The 14,743-nt window shown below is 52.4% G+C and overlaps 7 protein-coding genes across 7 annotated transcripts; 5 read left to right on the top strand and 2 right to left on the bottom strand.

The window, feature by feature from the left end:
* Nucleotides 1–113: 113 nt before the first annotated feature.
* Nucleotides 114–2,324, top strand: BJX67DRAFT_21283 (putative histidine acid phosphatase). The gene is made up of 8 exons (XM_071025626.1): nucleotides 114–449; nucleotides 499–632; nucleotides 687–805; nucleotides 911–1,018; nucleotides 1,069–1,439; nucleotides 1,495–1,724; nucleotides 1,777–1,897; nucleotides 1,948–2,324. The coding sequence occupies exons 1-8, from the start codon at nucleotides 347–349 to the stop codon at nucleotides 2,151–2,153; spliced, it is 1,392 nt and encodes a 463-aa protein (XP_070888167.1). The 5' UTR covers nucleotides 114–346; the 3' UTR covers nucleotides 2,154–2,324.
* A 170-nt stretch (nucleotides 2,325–2,494) lies between these two features.
* BJX67DRAFT_379226 (uncharacterized protein) lies at nucleotides 2,495–3,244 on the top strand (the record flags this gene model as incomplete). The annotated part of the gene is made up of 1 exon (XM_071032525.1): nucleotides 2,495–3,244. One exon carries the CDS (start codon nucleotides 2,495–2,497, stop codon nucleotides 3,242–3,244), a length of 750 nt encoding a protein of 249 aa, XP_070888166.1.
* On the bottom strand, nucleotides 3,061–5,634 carry BJX67DRAFT_347821 (acyl-CoA synthetase). Its single transcript, XM_071028586.1, has 3 exons — nucleotides 4,870–5,634; nucleotides 3,652–4,799; nucleotides 3,061–3,600 (listed from the first exon to the last, which is right to left on the bottom strand). The coding sequence occupies exons 1-3, from the start codon at nucleotides 5,159–5,161 to the stop codon at nucleotides 3,436–3,438; spliced, it is 1,605 nt and encodes a 534-aa protein (XP_070888165.1). The 5' UTR covers nucleotides 5,162–5,634; the 3' UTR covers nucleotides 3,061–3,435.
* A 73-nt stretch (nucleotides 5,635–5,707) lies between these two features.
* BJX67DRAFT_21255 (putative ABC transporter) lies at nucleotides 5,708–8,305 on the top strand. The gene is made up of 2 exons (XM_071025618.1): nucleotides 5,708–6,541; nucleotides 6,599–8,305. The coding sequence occupies exons 1-2, from the start codon at nucleotides 5,818–5,820 to the stop codon at nucleotides 8,161–8,163; spliced, it is 2,289 nt and encodes a 762-aa protein (XP_070888164.1). The 5' UTR covers nucleotides 5,708–5,817; the 3' UTR covers nucleotides 8,164–8,305.
* A 141-nt stretch (nucleotides 8,306–8,446) lies between these two features.
* On the bottom strand, nucleotides 8,447–10,631 carry BJX67DRAFT_370850 (exocyst subunit EXO84; the record flags this gene model as incomplete). Its single annotated transcript, XM_071030983.1, has 3 exons — nucleotides 8,447–8,840; nucleotides 8,906–10,184; nucleotides 10,256–10,631. 3 exons carry the CDS (start codon nucleotides 10,629–10,631, stop codon nucleotides 8,447–8,449), a joined length of 2,049 nt encoding a protein of 682 aa, XP_070888163.1.
* Nucleotides 10,632–10,822: 191 nt separating this feature from the next.
* On the top strand, nucleotides 10,823–12,170 carry BJX67DRAFT_347815 (TOM complex receptor protein TOM20). Its single transcript, XM_071028585.1, has 3 exons — nucleotides 10,823–11,046; nucleotides 11,121–11,366; nucleotides 11,423–12,170. The coding sequence occupies exons 1-3, from the start codon at nucleotides 10,989–10,991 to the stop codon at nucleotides 11,626–11,628; spliced, it is 510 nt and encodes a 169-aa protein (XP_070888162.1). The 5' UTR covers nucleotides 10,823–10,988; the 3' UTR covers nucleotides 11,629–12,170.
* Nucleotides 12,171–12,822: 652 nt separating this feature from the next.
* gel2 (1,3-beta-glucanosyltransferase gel2) lies at nucleotides 12,823–14,684 on the top strand. Its single transcript, XM_071025609.1, has 3 exons — nucleotides 12,823–13,119; nucleotides 13,181–13,465; nucleotides 13,526–14,684. The coding sequence occupies exons 1-3, from the start codon at nucleotides 13,006–13,008 to the stop codon at nucleotides 14,399–14,401; spliced, it is 1,275 nt and encodes a 424-aa protein (XP_070888161.1). The 5' UTR covers nucleotides 12,823–13,005; the 3' UTR covers nucleotides 14,402–14,684.
* Nucleotides 14,685–14,743: the final 59 nt, after the last annotated feature.

Genomic DNA, 14,743 nt, shown 5'->3' with positions numbered 1-14,743 from the left:
AGAGCTCTGAGGTGGTTTCTCCGGAGTTGGAGGAGTTCATTTCCATAACGTGGCACGTGGTGGATCTGCGGCGGCTGAACGGCTCAAGTCCTGCACGCTTAATCTATCCTCAACGACTCAGGCTCGAACATTGTCCTCCACACCTATGGCTAGCAGGGAGAGACTCCTTGGCTGTCTAGCAAGTGGAGCTTGCGACGTTATCTGCGCGCTGCGCGATATCTTGGATCCGGCGGGCATGGAGACAATGAGCGGGCTATAAAGTCGGTACTGGATACCCTCAAATATGCTCCTTTCAGCTCAATTGTTGCTGCTCAAAGGTGTCGCTTGCTAGGAAAAGACGAGTAAGATGAAGCACGAACTCCTTTTGCTCATGAGCTTCGGCTTCGCGAGCCATGCTGTTTTCTTTAACCCATTGGAGCATCTGGGGGCCAACTCTCCCTGGTTTGCTGGTATTCATGTCGGACCCTCGTTTTGCAGGGCATGTACTGATGATAATAGGTCGTAACGTGAATTGGATATCCGCCGATGTTCCTGAGGGATGTTCAGTCGATCAGGCCGTCTACGTCGTTCGCCACGGCAGCAGATACCCTGACCCCGGCGCCTACGAGGAGTGGCAGGCTCTGCACGAAGTGGTATGTTTTCTGATGCTAGTAATGGAAATTGACTTATTATGATATGTCATCTAGATTCAATCGGCCGATTTCCGGGCCGCAGGGTCCTTACAATTCTTATCAGAATGGAGCCCTGTTTTGAGCCACCCGGAGGAACAGATCGCCCAACTGTCTCTAACTGGTTATAAGGAACTGTCAGTGTGCCAAAAAAAAAAAAAAAAAAAAAAAAAAAAAAAAAAAAAAAAAAAAAAAAAAAAAAAAAAACCCTTACGGTGCTCTATATACTGATGAAACTGCAGATATAACCTTGGTGTTGACTTGCGATTCCGGTATCCCACATTCTACGAGGACAATACCCCGTTCCTGCTCTGGGCCAACGAGTACCCGCGAACTGTTGATTCTGCGAGGTCTGATACGCTATAGCCCGGAAACAGGAATTATAAACTGATATGTACAGGCTTTTTGCCCGTGGCTACCTTGGGCCCAACTCGTCATTCGCTGATATCTATGCCATCAACGTAGATGCCGTTGGGGCGGCAGGCAACTCCTTGGCCACCTCAGATCAGTGCCCTAACTTCGAGGACGCCAGCGGAGGGGATTATGCCGCTACGTGGGACTCTATTTATCTCCCACCTATCACGAAGAGGCTGAATCGATTGATCCGCGGCAATCTGACGCTCACCGACAGTCAAGTTTCGATCTTCCCATATCTCTGCGGTTTCGAGACCCAGATCACTGGAAAGGCCAGCCCTTTCTGCAATATTTTCACAAAGGAGGAAATTCTGCAGTATGAGTACCGCCAGGACTTGCGGTACTACTATGGGACGGGTAAGAAAGAATCCTACTCCGCATGTGTAATATTTCCTGACTGACGGCCTCGGAGGTGCCGGTGCCGGCAAGAATATGACCGTCATGTACCCAGTCCTACAAGGCATCGTGAATCTTCTGAAAGAAGGACCTGAAGCAACTGCCGAAACTACTGGTGGGACTGAGAAACTGCCCCCGCTTATCATGGCCTTCACCCATGATAACCAGATCAACGAGCTCGCGTCTCTTCTGGGTGTTTTCGATAGGCAGAAGCCACTGTCGGCGAGGCGAATTGACCACGATAGAGTATGATTCTACAATCTTCTCCAAATGGAGTGAGTCTAATCCACATCTCTAGATATACGTCAGCAGCCGCACTTCGCCTATGAGAGGCACAATTGCATTCGAGCGCCTCAACTGCGAGACTCCGGAGGGAAATTCAGTCAATGTACGAATCTTGCTTAACGACGCCGTCTACCGTAAGTGCCACATAAATCTTCCCGATCAGTTCCCTTTCTAACAGCCGTAGCCGTGCCGTCTTGCCGCTCAGGACCAGGAATGAGCTGCCCAGTTGACAAATACGCCAAGTACGTTGCTAAACAGAAGAGTAAGTATGGGTCATTTGCGTCTGTTTGCGGCCTGCGCGAGGATGAGTTGACTACGATTGGAGAGGATGAATCAGTCACTTTCTTCAAGAACCTCACGCTTCCTTTCTTGACTGTTGTGAAACCATGATGTACCAATGCGGCTTCAGCATGTGGGTGGCGCTGTGAACTGCCTATGTGGCCTATGGTTGAATAGATAACCACTGGCACTGAGCAGGTAATATGAGCCAATTAAATAGTATCCTGCGCACTGAGAAGAGTAGTCCAGAAATGGAAAGCAGCCCCTGCCTAGGCTGAGACACATTCACGCACACATACACCTAGTCAACCCATGGCTCCCCCCTAACATCAACAACTGCATATCCATTCTTTTCCTTCCCTCTACATGCTCACCTATCTCAACAACATTCGAACTCTCGTATAAACGCATACCAAACCCTCATTCTTCACTCCACCCCCCAATCCGTTAAAATGCCCGGTTTCACCACCATCCGCTCCAAAGCAGACCGGTTCCTCCTTACGACCCTTGCAAAATGCCTCCGAGCGCTGGTAATCACCATCGTTCGCCTTGCAGGGTCGACTAAGCCAACGCCCGACTCCATTGAATACATCCCAGCCAACACCGACGCCGGTATCGGAAAGCATGAAGGGGCAGACCACATCATAAAAGCTCACATTTATAACCCGCGCAAGCTCTCTACTAGCATAGAGATAAATACGGCACGTGTGTCTAGATCGGGGCCTGGATCTGGGAAGCCGAAGTACGGCGGTATGGGTTCCGTCCCTGGGCGCGTTATGCGGTTTTTCCAGGCCTGTTACCTATCGAACACTGAATCCATGGATAACGCAGAGGCACCGAGTGACCCGAGAGTCTCGCCTGTGTATGCTGATTTGGATAGGTTCCCACTTCGGTGTTTGTTTGTTACGGCGGAATGTGACTGTCTATCCGGGGACGTGGAGGATCTTGCACGGCGGCTCAAGGAGGAAAGAGGCTGCGAGCGGGAGGTTTCTGTTTTGAGGGTGGTTGGACGTGGGCACGCATTTGATAAAAGTATCAAGGCGGGCAGCGAGAGGTTGAGGGTAAGGAAAGAGGTTTATGAGGTCGTCGGGAAAATTTTGAAGGGAGAATGCGTGCCTCAGAGCACACTGAGGGAGAAACTGGAGGTGTCGTGTGTGAAAGAGGTTTCTGATAGTTGTTGGTCGTTCTATTCTACTTGTTAACGTCGTAAGGGGTGGTTCTAGCGTGGACCTAAGAAGAGCGGATGTGAATTGAAGGTGGTGGATCTTGTATAAACGTGACAAGAACAAAGGGATAGGACGGAACATAGGGTGTTTGTGTATAGTATGTTCTCTATATCTATTGCGAAGATACCCGTAGAAGCACTTCGCATCTAACTCTAGGCTATATCATATCAGGCTTTATCAGGCCAGTATTTCTGGGCGACCGTCTTCTTGTTCACTTTGCCCATGGCATTCCGCTCAATGCCATCGACGATCTTAAGCACGGTGGGGATCTTATAAGGTGCCATTTCCTGCTTCAGCCGGGCTCGAAGGGACTGGAGTTCTAATGGTTCGGTCTGCTCTTATTAGCGATACATCATAAGAGAGAGAAAGAGTTGTAGACTTACGTTAGCCCTTTGCTTCACAACAGCAGCTACACGTTGCCCCCACTCCTCATCTGCGATGCCCACAACAGCTACTTCCTGGATATCATCCAGCGCAAGCAGTTTCCGCTCTACCTCGAGCGCAGAGATCTTGTATCCGCCGGACTTGATGATATCGACAGACGCGCGGCCCTGGATGAAGTAAGCCCCACTCTCATTGCGCCGCGCGACGTCGCCCGTTTTGAACCATCCGTCCGAGGTAAACTCCTTCGCCGTCGCCTCAGGCCGTCGCCAGTACTCGGAGAAGACGTTGTCGCCCTTGACTTCAATCATGCCGTCGACATCAGTGGAGTCAATGACGGCTCCCGTTTCCTTCTCGGTTAGTCGGACCTGCACGCCTGGGAGGGGCCAGCCAACACTGCCGTCGATACGCTGAGCCGGGTCAAGGCCGCAACTCAGTCCCATGCCAATTTCGGTCATACCATACCGCTCAAGAAGGGTTTGGCCCGTGATAGCCGCGAATTTGGTCTTGATGGGGGTTGGCAGCGCGGCGGAGCCGCTTACGAGAAGGCGGAGGGTGGATGCGCCTTCCCGCGCGGCGGTTTCTTGCTTTGTACCGCGGATATGGGTCTCGAAATAGTCGACGAGGCGGGCGTATATTGTCGGTACGGCGAAAAACATGGTTGAGGAACCTTGGTTTTGCCAACGACTCCAGATAGTTGCGGGGTCAAATTTGGGGTGCATTTCGACGGTGGCGCCGCTGAGTAGTGTAGCTGTCAGGCCGTTGATGATGCCGTGGATGTGGTGGAGCGGGAGGACATGGATAAGGTGGTCTGAGGGCTGGTATTTCCATGCGTTGATAAGGCATTGCGCCTGGAAAGTGATTGTTTTATGGGTGGTAACGCAGCCTTTTGGGTTGGACGTCGTTCCGGAGGTATAGATCATGAGTGCACGGCGGTCGGGGGCGTAAAATGGGCTGAACTCGGGGAATTGCGCTGGAGACTCGTTCGTGGCTTGCGTGAAGGGCGTAAGGGTCATAAAACTTCGTCGAGAGTTGGTGCTGCTTTCACGCAGTGGTACCTCGAATTTCTCGAATGCGGGGTGAAGGATGATGAGAGACGGATCTGAGTCGCCTATCGTATACAGAAGCTCCTGGACCGGGTGGGATGTGCCTTGGAGAGTTCAATGGTTAGTGTCACTACAATGTCGGGGGCGAAATTGGCAGGGTCTGCGACGACATACAGAGAGGCACGCTCACGCCACCAGCAGCCCATACGGCCCATTGGGTAACAACGTAGTCATATCCATTGGGGACCAAGTAGGCGATCCGTCCCTCGTCTAGGTCGCCCGTCTCGGTGAGATGCAATGCCTCAAGAATGCGCTGCTTCAGGGCGGCCGCATCGGCGAGGAGCTGGACAAACGTAAACCGTTGGCCTTTGGTAGCATCAATTACGGCGATTTTATCCGGATTGGCCTGCGCATGCTTCCTGGCTTCGAGAAACAGCGGGAGAGAGGGGAGACTGGCAAGCGACATCCTGACTCCTTGTGATCGCTTGTGGGTGCGCAGGAAGTGGGAGGTGAGGGGCACAGGCACCAGGGGGGGGAATTAGCCACGATCTGCGGGCCGAATAGCCACAGGACGGGCGCGAAAGACTGGCACGCGATTCGGGGCTGAAAACGAGGCAAGTCCGAGGGATGGAGCGGCAATCATTTTGGGTTGTCGGGAGAAGTTCGGAGGTTGTGCGAGGCGAGAGAAGAGCACGGCGGGTGTGTTGTGATGCTGGGATTATTGAGATCACCTCGATGGGCATGTATTCGAGACTCTGTTCAGATGCCTCTCGAAGAGCTTCTTCTCTGCTCCAGAATTTGGGATGACGACTGTTCATGCAGAAACGGACGACAATGGGGAGCTCTCGGAGTTGGGCTTTCGTTCCGCGATCAGTGCGGAGAGGTCGGCCATCACCATCCATCTCGCATGCCACTTATATCCTTGACACTCTCCTTTCCAGACATCATTCCCCAAAGTAACCAAAATAATTCCCTTTCATGGTGAAACGCGTTTATCAAACCGGTGAAGCGGGCTTGTATAGACTCACGTGACTGCTTTGCAGCGCCTCGGAATTCAGGCCGAGACTGGCTGTATCTTTTTTTGAGCTTCGAGGCCACCGACGAACGGAGGCCCAGCGTTCCATGCCGACGATGCTGAGGCTTCCAGCACTGCGGCCGAGGAGGTTCCGTCCTTACATCTTCAATTGCCCATTTCGAGCCGTTTCTTCGTCTGCACCGCCTTTAATCCGCATTCAAGGCGCGACTTTCTTCCAGAACTATCCAACCGCCGAAGATGAAGCCAAAGGCCAGAATCCCCCTTTGTTCCCGAATCTCGATTTCAGTCTTCCCTCAGAGGCCAGTAAAGACGGTCTGCAGCACTGGGCCGTGATCGGCGCCTCCGGACGAACACAATTCCTTGACGTCCTCCGCGGCCAGTACATCTGTGTCCCCCCCACGGCGCGAAGCTATCCTTACCTTCTTACGGACGATATCGCGAAGAAAGATCCTCGGCTACGCTTTTCAGGAAACGCAATTCAGTATGTTGGTTTTAGTGGAGAAGGCTCTGGGGCGATTGGCGGCACGCGGGGCGCGTACTTGAGTGCTCGGTATGAGAGTTTACGTGAAGAGACCGACTGGACTGTCAGGCAGTACCTCAGGGGCCAAATTTCACTGAACCCGCTGGAAGAAGAGAAAGAGGGCAATATTCGTGACGAGGCACTGCTATCTGAGATTATCACAGAGCTTCGTTTGGCGGAACTGCTCGACATGCCTGTGGCAAACCTGAGCAACGGGCAGACAAGACGGACGCGAATTGCAAAGGCTCTACTTAGCAAGCCGGAGCTTCTACTTCTCGATGACCCTTTCAGTAAGAGCTGGCTACGCAGAGTTTGTTGACTGATAGCTAATACTTCATCCCGTCTAGTGGGCCTTGACCCGACTACCGTCCAGAGCATCTCAGATCTCCTTCACCGTCTAGCGACCAAGTCGGATCCTCGATTGGTGCTCTCCCTACGACCCCAGGACACGATCCCGGATTGGATTACGCATCTCATTGTACTTGGGGATTCAAACGTCGTCCTCACGCACGGAACGCGATCGCATGTTATGCGGGTTTTCGGCATATGGGCCGCTGTAGCTACTGGGCATCCCAAGGTCCAGGCTGATGAGGAATACAATAAGCTACTGAAGCAAGCCAAAAGATATTTCAAGGAAGGTATTCTAGATCCACAGCTCATATGGAGTCTGCAACCGCAATACCGCGGCTCAGCAAAAATAGGTCTCGCAGTGCCTCGGGGTGGGGAGCCCGTCATTGAAATGGATGGAGTTCGAGTACAGTACGGCAACAAGGTCGTGCTCGGAGGCTGGGACCAGAACATTAGAGATCCGCAGAGCAGAATATGGGAACGAAAACAAGGTCTACACTGGATTGTTCGTCGGGGCCAGCGCTGGGCGGTACTGGGAGCCAACGGCTCCGGGAAGACCACCCTCCTCTCTCTCATTACCTCTGACCATCCGCAAGCCTACGCCCTGCCCATGAAGCTCTTCGGCCGGTCTCGTCTTCCCGAAGCCGGCAAGCCAGGAATCTCCATCTTCGAACTCCAATCTCGTATCGGCCACTCCTCGCCCGAAGTTCACGCTTTCTTCCCGCGCCAGCTCACAATACGCCAGGCTCTCGAATCCGCCTTTGCGGACACCTTTCTCTCAAAACCGAGCCTCGACTACGACCGCGACCTTGACATCTCCGCCGCCCTCCGCTTCTTCAAAGCAGAACTTGACCCAGATTTCCACACTACCGCTAAACAAGCCCCACCAAAGATCCGCCGCGACAACACTCCCTTCCCAAAAACAGCCCAGTCCAACAACTATATCTTCACACCCCCAGATCACGGTGTCGAATACGCAGACAACATTACCTTTGGCCAGCTCTCAACCGCCCAACAACGACTCGTCCTCTTCCTCCGCGCCCTCGTCCACAAGCCCGATATCGTCATCCTTGACGAGCCCTTCTCCGGAATGTCCCGCTCCACCCGCGACAAATGTATCCGCTTCCTCGAAATCGGCGAGCAATCCTCCGCAGCATCCCCCACAACTAACCTACGCATGAGGGAAGATAGCCCCTGGCTCAAGGGTTACCAGTATACTGCAAAAAGCGGGCCCTTCCGCCAACCCGCCGCCACAACTATCCGCCACCACGGCCTCTCCGACCAGCAAGCCCTGCTTTTCGTCAGCCACCTCCCTGAGGAGATCCCCGATAGCGTGCGACACTACGTGCGTCTACCTTCCGGGGTGAAGGGCGAGAGTTCAGAGATAGACTTCCGATGCGGGACACTCAAAGCTTCCAGTGTGTTGAGTGATCCAAAGGTCTGGGAAATGGTGTGGTTGTCTGGGAAGCGGTTTAGGCGGAGAGCTCGCCGTTCTTATAGACGAGCAACGGGGGAACAACCCGAGATGTGTGATGAGGATATCTACGAGTGGTGGGCGATTTAAAGTTTTTATCGATTGAATTCTTTATATAAGTGCATCAAGCTTAGAGGCTTGTCTCGGCGTTGGCTGTGCTACAATGGGTATACTAGCTGTGGGTAAAATGTAAAGGTAGTATAACGAACTGTACATAAATCTCCTCTTTGTGTCGGGTACCGATACACCAGGTCATGTAGAATTGCCGACTAGAAGGGGCTCTTTGCTTTCTCCCTCTTTTGCAATCTATTCAAGGCCAAAAAGATATAGTTAACAGGTGCAGTACCTAGGCCGGGACCAGCCTACCTGCCGATCATTGCTCCTTAGCAGCCTCTGCTAATCCCATAATCAATGATTCAGACCGTGTCATCTCCGGCCGAGTAGCTTTCTCCTCTTCGGTCATCTCCAAGCCCTTAGCTACAAGGTCGGTGAAGTCAACCCCGACCTCAGCCAGGAGACTCGCCTGATCGTGTACGATGTCAAGGCACTTTTGCCATACGGTTGTACCGCGCTGCACGCTGCTTAGCTGCCGCGTTAAGAGTACATTGAAGTCATCCAGATGGTGTTTCGCCCATTTGATACATGCGCTCGTCATCACGGACGGGAAGCACTGTTGGTAGGTGCTAATAGTGTTTTTGATAAGAGTGAAATAGACGTAGGATATTTGGAAGATGTAGAGTGGAAGGTCACCTTCGAATATACACGCTCTGCAATGATGGTTAGAAAATGTTGTGTAGATACAGCAATACGACAGTCATGAAAAGGAACTTACCGAATCCGCTTTGAGATAATATCGGATCGAGCTTTGAGGTAGGACTCTCGAGCTTGGTCCTCGAATCCCAACCGAGTAAGCCAAGTAACATTCGTCTTCGTCCTTACAGGGAAGGCATGAGTGTCCACTAAAGCCCGCGATAGCACACCAGCCAGTTTGGCTGCTCGTTCATCGACTTTCACATTGATCACGTCCTGTGCGACGGCGTTACCCTTCAGCCCTCGTGCCAGCTTCCGTAATCGTTCAATGTTAGAAACAGCTTCTTCGAACCGTTGAAGCGCGATATCGATGTCGAGTTCATCAACCTGACTGTCGACCCAGCGTAGGTTCTGTTGCTTTCCATCAACATCAATGCGTACTTCGGGTCTATCACGTAGACTATCAGAATTCTCGGAAATATCTAGTTTTGGAGAGTACAGGGAGGCCCTAGGGTCCATGTATCCCAGTGATTCGCCATGTTTACTAGCTGCTTCAGTTTCAGATCGGAGCGTTCGCCGAAGATCCTCAACCGTCTTCCGAAATGTAGCTAAAAGATTGCTTTTCGCTGAGCTATGTCGCTTGTCATGGCGGTACGTGAACGGTTTGGAACCAACACGAACGTTGATAGCGTTTGATATGCCACGGTCTTCGGCTTCTTCTCGAGCCGGTCCGGTACCCAGATTGGCGCCGAGGTCAATCATGTCGACATCTTGCAAAGGCCAGCACTCTTCAGCAATCAGCTTGGTGGGTGCAGGTCCCCTATGGTTCGAGTTCCCCTGGTCAACTCGTTTCCTTTTCTTCGCTGCGACTAACAAGTGATCGTTGAGAAGGACGATATGCACGGGGCGCCTGGGCTTCCAGGTTGCGGAGTCAAGCTCGACCCAATTTCCCGTCTCTAGGACAATATGCCGGCCCGGTGCCATGGGTAAGAACTTCTGCGACCCTTCGATGGTCTTCCATAATGTCTGAAGCTGGACATTCCACATGCTCTCGAGATTGGCGACTGAGCTTCGATTATTGCGCTTGGAGACCCGCTCATCCGCCGCCGGGGACATGGGGTTTGGGGAATCTCCAATCGCTGTCTGGCCCAATGCAGTCGTGAGCTCAGCCATCAGAGCGCGAAGGGTCCGCATCTCCCCCTTCAGCTTGTCCGCCTCTTGACTGATCCTGATGAATTGTGTTCGATTCTGGTATACGTTTTGTTGGAGATCGGTCGATGTTCGGTTCTTTACTTTCCTCAAGCTCTGCTGGAACTGTCTAATATCATCCTCCGAGGCGTTGGCGAGTAGGTTGGCCACGTCTGGAGGTCAAAGAGTAGAGGGTTAGTATAACGAGACGACGATGGAGACTATGACGTAAAGCGTAACTTACATCGATCAACGGGCAAGCTTGGATCGCGCAGCACATTGAGGTCAACCTCCGGAGGGCCCGAGGACTCTGCCGACGGCTTTCTGTTCGTCTGCGGGGGAGTGAGCCCTGCATAGGCGGCTGGGACTTGTGGTACGCTCGGGACCGGAGGAGCGCCATCAAACTCGGGAGCTTGGTTGAACCGGGTAGAGTATCTTCGCTTCACTAGATCCGAGGTGGCATCTTTCGGCCCTGCAAAATCGCGTGAACCAGAACCAGACGAAGCAGTGCCAGAGCCAGATGCAGCCTGGGGCAATGGGCCAGAGATAGGCTTTGGCGCACTGATCTGGGGACGGGGGCGGCGAGACTTGCTGCGGAGAGTGAGCCCTCGACCTTCCATAGCGACGATAATAAGTGGAAGGTGGGAAAGAAGGGTATATGCGGACTACTGTTGAAGGCGAACTGCTCCATCAACCAGTTGTCTCCACGCGGTTGGGCAGCTCAAGCGGGAGAGAAACGCCGACGTGGAACAACGATGATCCTGAACCTCAAATCAAAATTATCCCGTCGCGGCTTCCGTCAAATGACGCCGACGAGCTTCGCATCCAAAGTAGCGCAAAATCCCGCCATTGCTCTCATTTCCATCGGAGTAACTGGTCACCAAGGAGAGCGAGCCTCCCCGGATTGCACACTTCTACTCTGTTTCTTCGTTACAGACTGATCGCTTCCGGTTCCAACTACAGGCTATTTCTTCATCATGAAGACCTCGACGGTAGCCATCGTTTCCGCTGGCACAATCATCACCGGCATCCTGGGTAAGACACTGACCATGCAATGCCGCTTTATGAGAATCACGAATCAACTCTAACGTTTACCCGTCTTTCCGCAGCCTATGCCGTGTATTTCGATCACAAGAGACAGACCGACCCTGAATTCCGGAGATCATTGAAGCGCAACAACCGACGACTGGCGAGAGCTGTCAAAGAGGAAGCTGAAGCGCAAGGAGCTCAGCACCGCGAAAACATCAAAATGGCCGTCCAACAGGCGAAGGATGAAGGTTTCCCAACCGATCTTGAGGAGAAGGAGGCGTACTTCATGGGCCAAGTCGCTAAGGGAGAGGGTCTCTGTGCCGAAGGTATGTCCATCAGAAGCTCTTGATTGTTGTATTGGCGATTCACGTACCAACGCTAGGTGCAGACAAGCTCGAGGCTGCATTGGCCTTCTATAAGGCTCTCAAAGTCTATCCCCAACCCAAGGACCTGATCTCCATTTATGACAAGACCGTTCCTAAGGAAGTATTGGAGATTCTGGCGGAGATGGTGGCCCAGGACCAGACCTTGAAGCTCGGCACCTTCACTGGCGAGAGTGGCAGTGCTGACCATCATGGCGTCGAGTGAGAAACGCCACGACTTTGGCCTGCTTATCCACCCACTTCGATCCAACATAAGAATCTTGGCCCTCCGATGCGTCTTTCCTCTGTTCCTGGCTCACGCTGGGCCGTGGCCTGGCCACGACCCCAAACCTGGGCCGAGTTGACGTTACCGATGTGCTGTCGTTCGTGGGCATGTCCGTACAACCTCTCCACTACTCTATATCTCGTTTTCCTGTATAGCTGCATTAGGTCTTGGCCCTGCCTCCGACGTGGCGGACTCTTGGTATTGCTCGGCGCCATGACTTTGTCTGTTTCTACCCCTTTCTTTGTCGCCGGACTGGCAGTTTGCATGATTGTCCCTTTCCTCTAAAGCTCCTGTTCGAGCTCTGGGCTGTATTCTAGACACTTTGTAAGTGCAGGGTGAAAATTCAATGATGAGATAGATACGTATAATACAGGATGTGTTTCCCTAGTCCTCCTGTGCATAAGTTGTTCACGTGGTCTCCGCCTTGAGACCGTCTTCTCTTCCTCTTCGTCCGAACGTCATCAGGCGTGCCCCGACGCTTGCTCTTCCTCAGGCATCGGAGTTTCGAGGATCATCGGCTGGGATTTCCTCAGCGTGCGGAACGCCCGCCAAGGACCAATTGAGATCGCCTCGTTTCAGGGCCTCCCGGGAGTGGATCGTTGATGGGCCCCTCGGCGAATACTCGTCCCTCACAACCCCCCCGCCCAGCACCCTAGTCTCGCAGCTCATTTGGTGAATGGTTGGACAATCATGGATCTGGATACTGCCCAGGCCTTGTTCTGTATTTGCGGCTTGTCGCTTTCTTGGGTTTCCTCAAGGGGCGTCGGCCTGCCCTGTTGATAAGTTCGGTTTCCGCTCGTTTCCTTCAGAATTCCCTCTTTTGCTACGCTTTCCGCCGCTTCTTCAACCCCGTTTCTTCTTGTTGACGACTTTTTTTTACATATTTTATTGAACCAATTCTCACACTCGTTTTTCACCGGTCCTCTCAGGACCACAGTCACTCCTTCAATAGAATTCAGGGTCTTCCGGGGGAAGAGCCCATCCGATCGTTCACCTGAACACCATCAATATCTCTCACAACTGAACAGTGTCGTGGATCCGCATACAAAATGGTCACTGTGTGTTGCTGCTGATACTGAAAATTCTTGTGGAAGGACTTGGACTAATTCACAGCCAGTCTTACGGCCGTGTACTGGCTGCGCTTTGCGCGTTTGCTGCCACCGCAACGGCAGTCACCCCCATTGAGGTCAAGGGGAAGGATTTCGTCAACACCGAAACCGGTGATCGGTTTCAAATTCTCGGCGTCGAGTAAGACTCAGATCTCCTGGCGATATTCGATCTGGTCACTTGGTTCAGAAAGCGGTGGTGCTGATCATCATGCCCTATAACAGCTACCAGCCTGGTGGTACTTCGGCCGTTGATGGCAAATCTGACCCTCTGAGTGATCGCGATGCGTGTCTACGTGATGCGGCTCTCATGCAGCGCCTGGGTGTAAGGCTCATAGTTGACTGAATTGCCACTGCATTGCCCCTAACAATTTTGCAACCATTAGGTGAATACCATCCGTATCTACAACCTGTCGCCCGAACTCAACCACGACGAGTGTGTCTCCATTTTCAATGCCGCCGGTATCTACATGATCCTTGATGTCAACTCTCCTCTATACCCCGGCTACATTGACCGCACTGCTCCTTGGGAAACATACACGAAGGATTATTACAGTCAGGTCTTTGGCATCGTTGAAGCCTTCAAGGACTACCCTAACACTCTGGCTTTCTTCGCCGGAAACGAGGTTATTAACGAGGACGCTGTCGAGCAGGTTCCTCAGTACATCCGTGTATGTTTCGCAATGCCTTCTGAAATGAGTCGAGATATCGCATAGCTAACGCAGTCGCAGGCTGTTCAACGTGACATGAAGGAATACATTGCCAACCATCTAGACCGCCCTATCCCCGTCGGCTACTCGGCCGCCGATATCCGTCCCATTCTCGAGGACACTCTGAACTACTTCATGTGCGAGGACGAGGACTTCCCCAACTCCAACTCCGACTTCTTCGGTCTCAACTCCTATTCGTGGTGCGGTGACGCCAGCTACAAAAGCTCTGGCTACGACGTTCTCACCGACATGGTCAGCGACTCCACTATCCCCGTTTTCTTCTCCGAATACGGCTGCAACGAAGTCAAACCCCGTAAGTTCACCGAAGTCGCGGCTATCTACGGCGAAGAGATGACCCAGGCTTTCTCCGGTGGACTCGTCTACGAGTACACTCAGGAGGACAACGAGTTCGGTCTCGTGCAGCTCGACGATGAGGATACCGCCACCCTACTCATTGACTACCAAAACTTGATGGATCAGTATGCCAAGCTCGATATGGACCGCATCCGCGCCTCCAACGCCTCCCAAACCGGCGCTCGCCCCGTCGTCTGCAGCGCCGACCTCATCAAAAACAGTACCTTTAGTAGCAACTTTACCCTCCCTGACAAGCCACCAGGTGTCCAGGACCTCATCGACAACGGCTACGACAAGGTTGATGCAGGGAAGCTCGTTGATGTTGAGTCCCAGGTGATCCCTCAGACCATCTATGACCATAACGGTGACGAAGTCACTGGCATCAGACTCAACGTTCTCGCTAGCGGACAGTCCAATGAACCCGGAAAGCCCACTAGCGGATCTAGTGACGGCGACTCTGAGGGTGATGAGGACGCCGCGGGTATGCTCTCTGCCCCCTTCGGCTTGATGACAGCTATCCTGCTCGCCTTCTTCATGCTGTAGATACCTTATTTATTTTATTCATCTACGTCAACCTTTTTTAAAGATATATTTCTGTGCTCATTCTTGTTTTCCATTGATGTCTTATTAGAAAACGTGTCTCTTGGTCTGGTTTAGACTCTCTCGTGTGTGCTTTTTCTGCAGTAACCATGAAAGCATTTACTCAGAGTAGATCCATAACCATTCTGTGGCAATCGTTCGCTCGGTAATTGTAAATGTAGAGGTGCAAGTCCATACATAGAGTTTTATACTTGAAATTTAAAGAGACTTGCACGTTTATGGTCTAACAATAAGACCCGATGGAACTCGCGCTTGCTATGGTTCCATATTGGTAGTATCGGAAGA

Source organism: Aspergillus lucknowensis (assembly GCF_044049455.1).
Source record: "Aspergillus lucknowensis strain CBS 449.75 chromosome Unknown BJX67scaffold_10, whole genome shotgun sequence".
In the NCBI taxonomy this organism is placed as follows: Eukaryota; Fungi; Ascomycota; class Eurotiomycetes; order Eurotiales; family Aspergillaceae; genus Aspergillus; species Aspergillus lucknowensis.
This window is presented reverse-complemented; position numbering and strand designations above follow the sequence as displayed.

Excerpts from the sequence above, each read along its gene's own strand:
- BJX67DRAFT_347821 (XM_071028586.1), bottom strand. The coding sequence starts at position 5,161 with ATGTCGCTTGCCAGTCTCCCCTCTCTCCCGCTGTTTCTCGAAGCCAGG. Across the intron at positions 4,800-4,869 it reads TGGCGTGAGCGTGCCTCTCT|GCACATCCCACCCGGTCCAG; the intron begins GTATGTCGTCGC and ends GAACTCTCCAAG. Across the intron at positions 3,601-3,651 it reads TTGTGAAGCAAAGGGCTAAC|ACCGAACCATTAGAACTCCA; the intron begins GTAAGTCTACAA and ends TAATAAGAGCAG.
- gel2 (XM_071025609.1), top strand. The coding sequence starts at position 13,006 with ATGCCCTATAACAGCTACCAGCCTGGTGGTACTTCGGCCGTTGATGGC. Across the intron at positions 13,120-13,180 it reads CTCTCATGCAGCGCCTGGGT|GTGAATACCATCCGTATCTA; the intron begins GTAAGGCTCATA and ends TGCAACCATTAG. Across the intron at positions 13,466-13,525 it reads AGGTTCCTCAGTACATCCGT|GCTGTTCAACGTGACATGAA; the intron begins GTATGTTTCGCA and ends ACGCAGTCGCAG.
- BJX67DRAFT_21255 (XM_071025618.1), top strand. The coding sequence starts at position 5,818 with ATGCCGACGATGCTGAGGCTTCCAGCACTGCGGCCGAGGAGGTTCCGT. Across the intron at positions 6,542-6,598 it reads ACTTCTCGATGACCCTTTCA|TGGGCCTTGACCCGACTACC; the intron begins GTAAGAGCTGGC and ends CATCCCGTCTAG.
- BJX67DRAFT_21283 (XM_071025626.1), top strand. The coding sequence starts at position 347 with ATGAAGCACGAACTCCTTTTGCTCATGAGCTTCGGCTTCGCGAGCCAT. Across the intron at positions 806-910 it reads CTAACTGGTTATAAGGAACT|ATATAACCTTGGTGTTGACT; the intron begins GTCAGTGTGCCA and ends ATGAAACTGCAG. Across the intron at positions 1,725-1,776 it reads GGCGAATTGACCACGATAGA|ATATACGTCAGCAGCCGCAC; the intron begins GTATGATTCTAC and ends CCACATCTCTAG.
- BJX67DRAFT_347815 (XM_071028585.1), top strand. The coding sequence starts at position 10,989 with ATGAAGACCTCGACGGTAGCCATCGTTTCCGCTGGCACAATCATCACC. Across the intron at positions 11,047-11,120 it reads AATCATCACCGGCATCCTGG|CCTATGCCGTGTATTTCGAT; the intron begins GTAAGACACTGA and ends GTCTTTCCGCAG. Across the intron at positions 11,367-11,422 it reads AGAGGGTCTCTGTGCCGAAG|GTGCAGACAAGCTCGAGGCT; the intron begins GTATGTCCATCA and ends TACCAACGCTAG.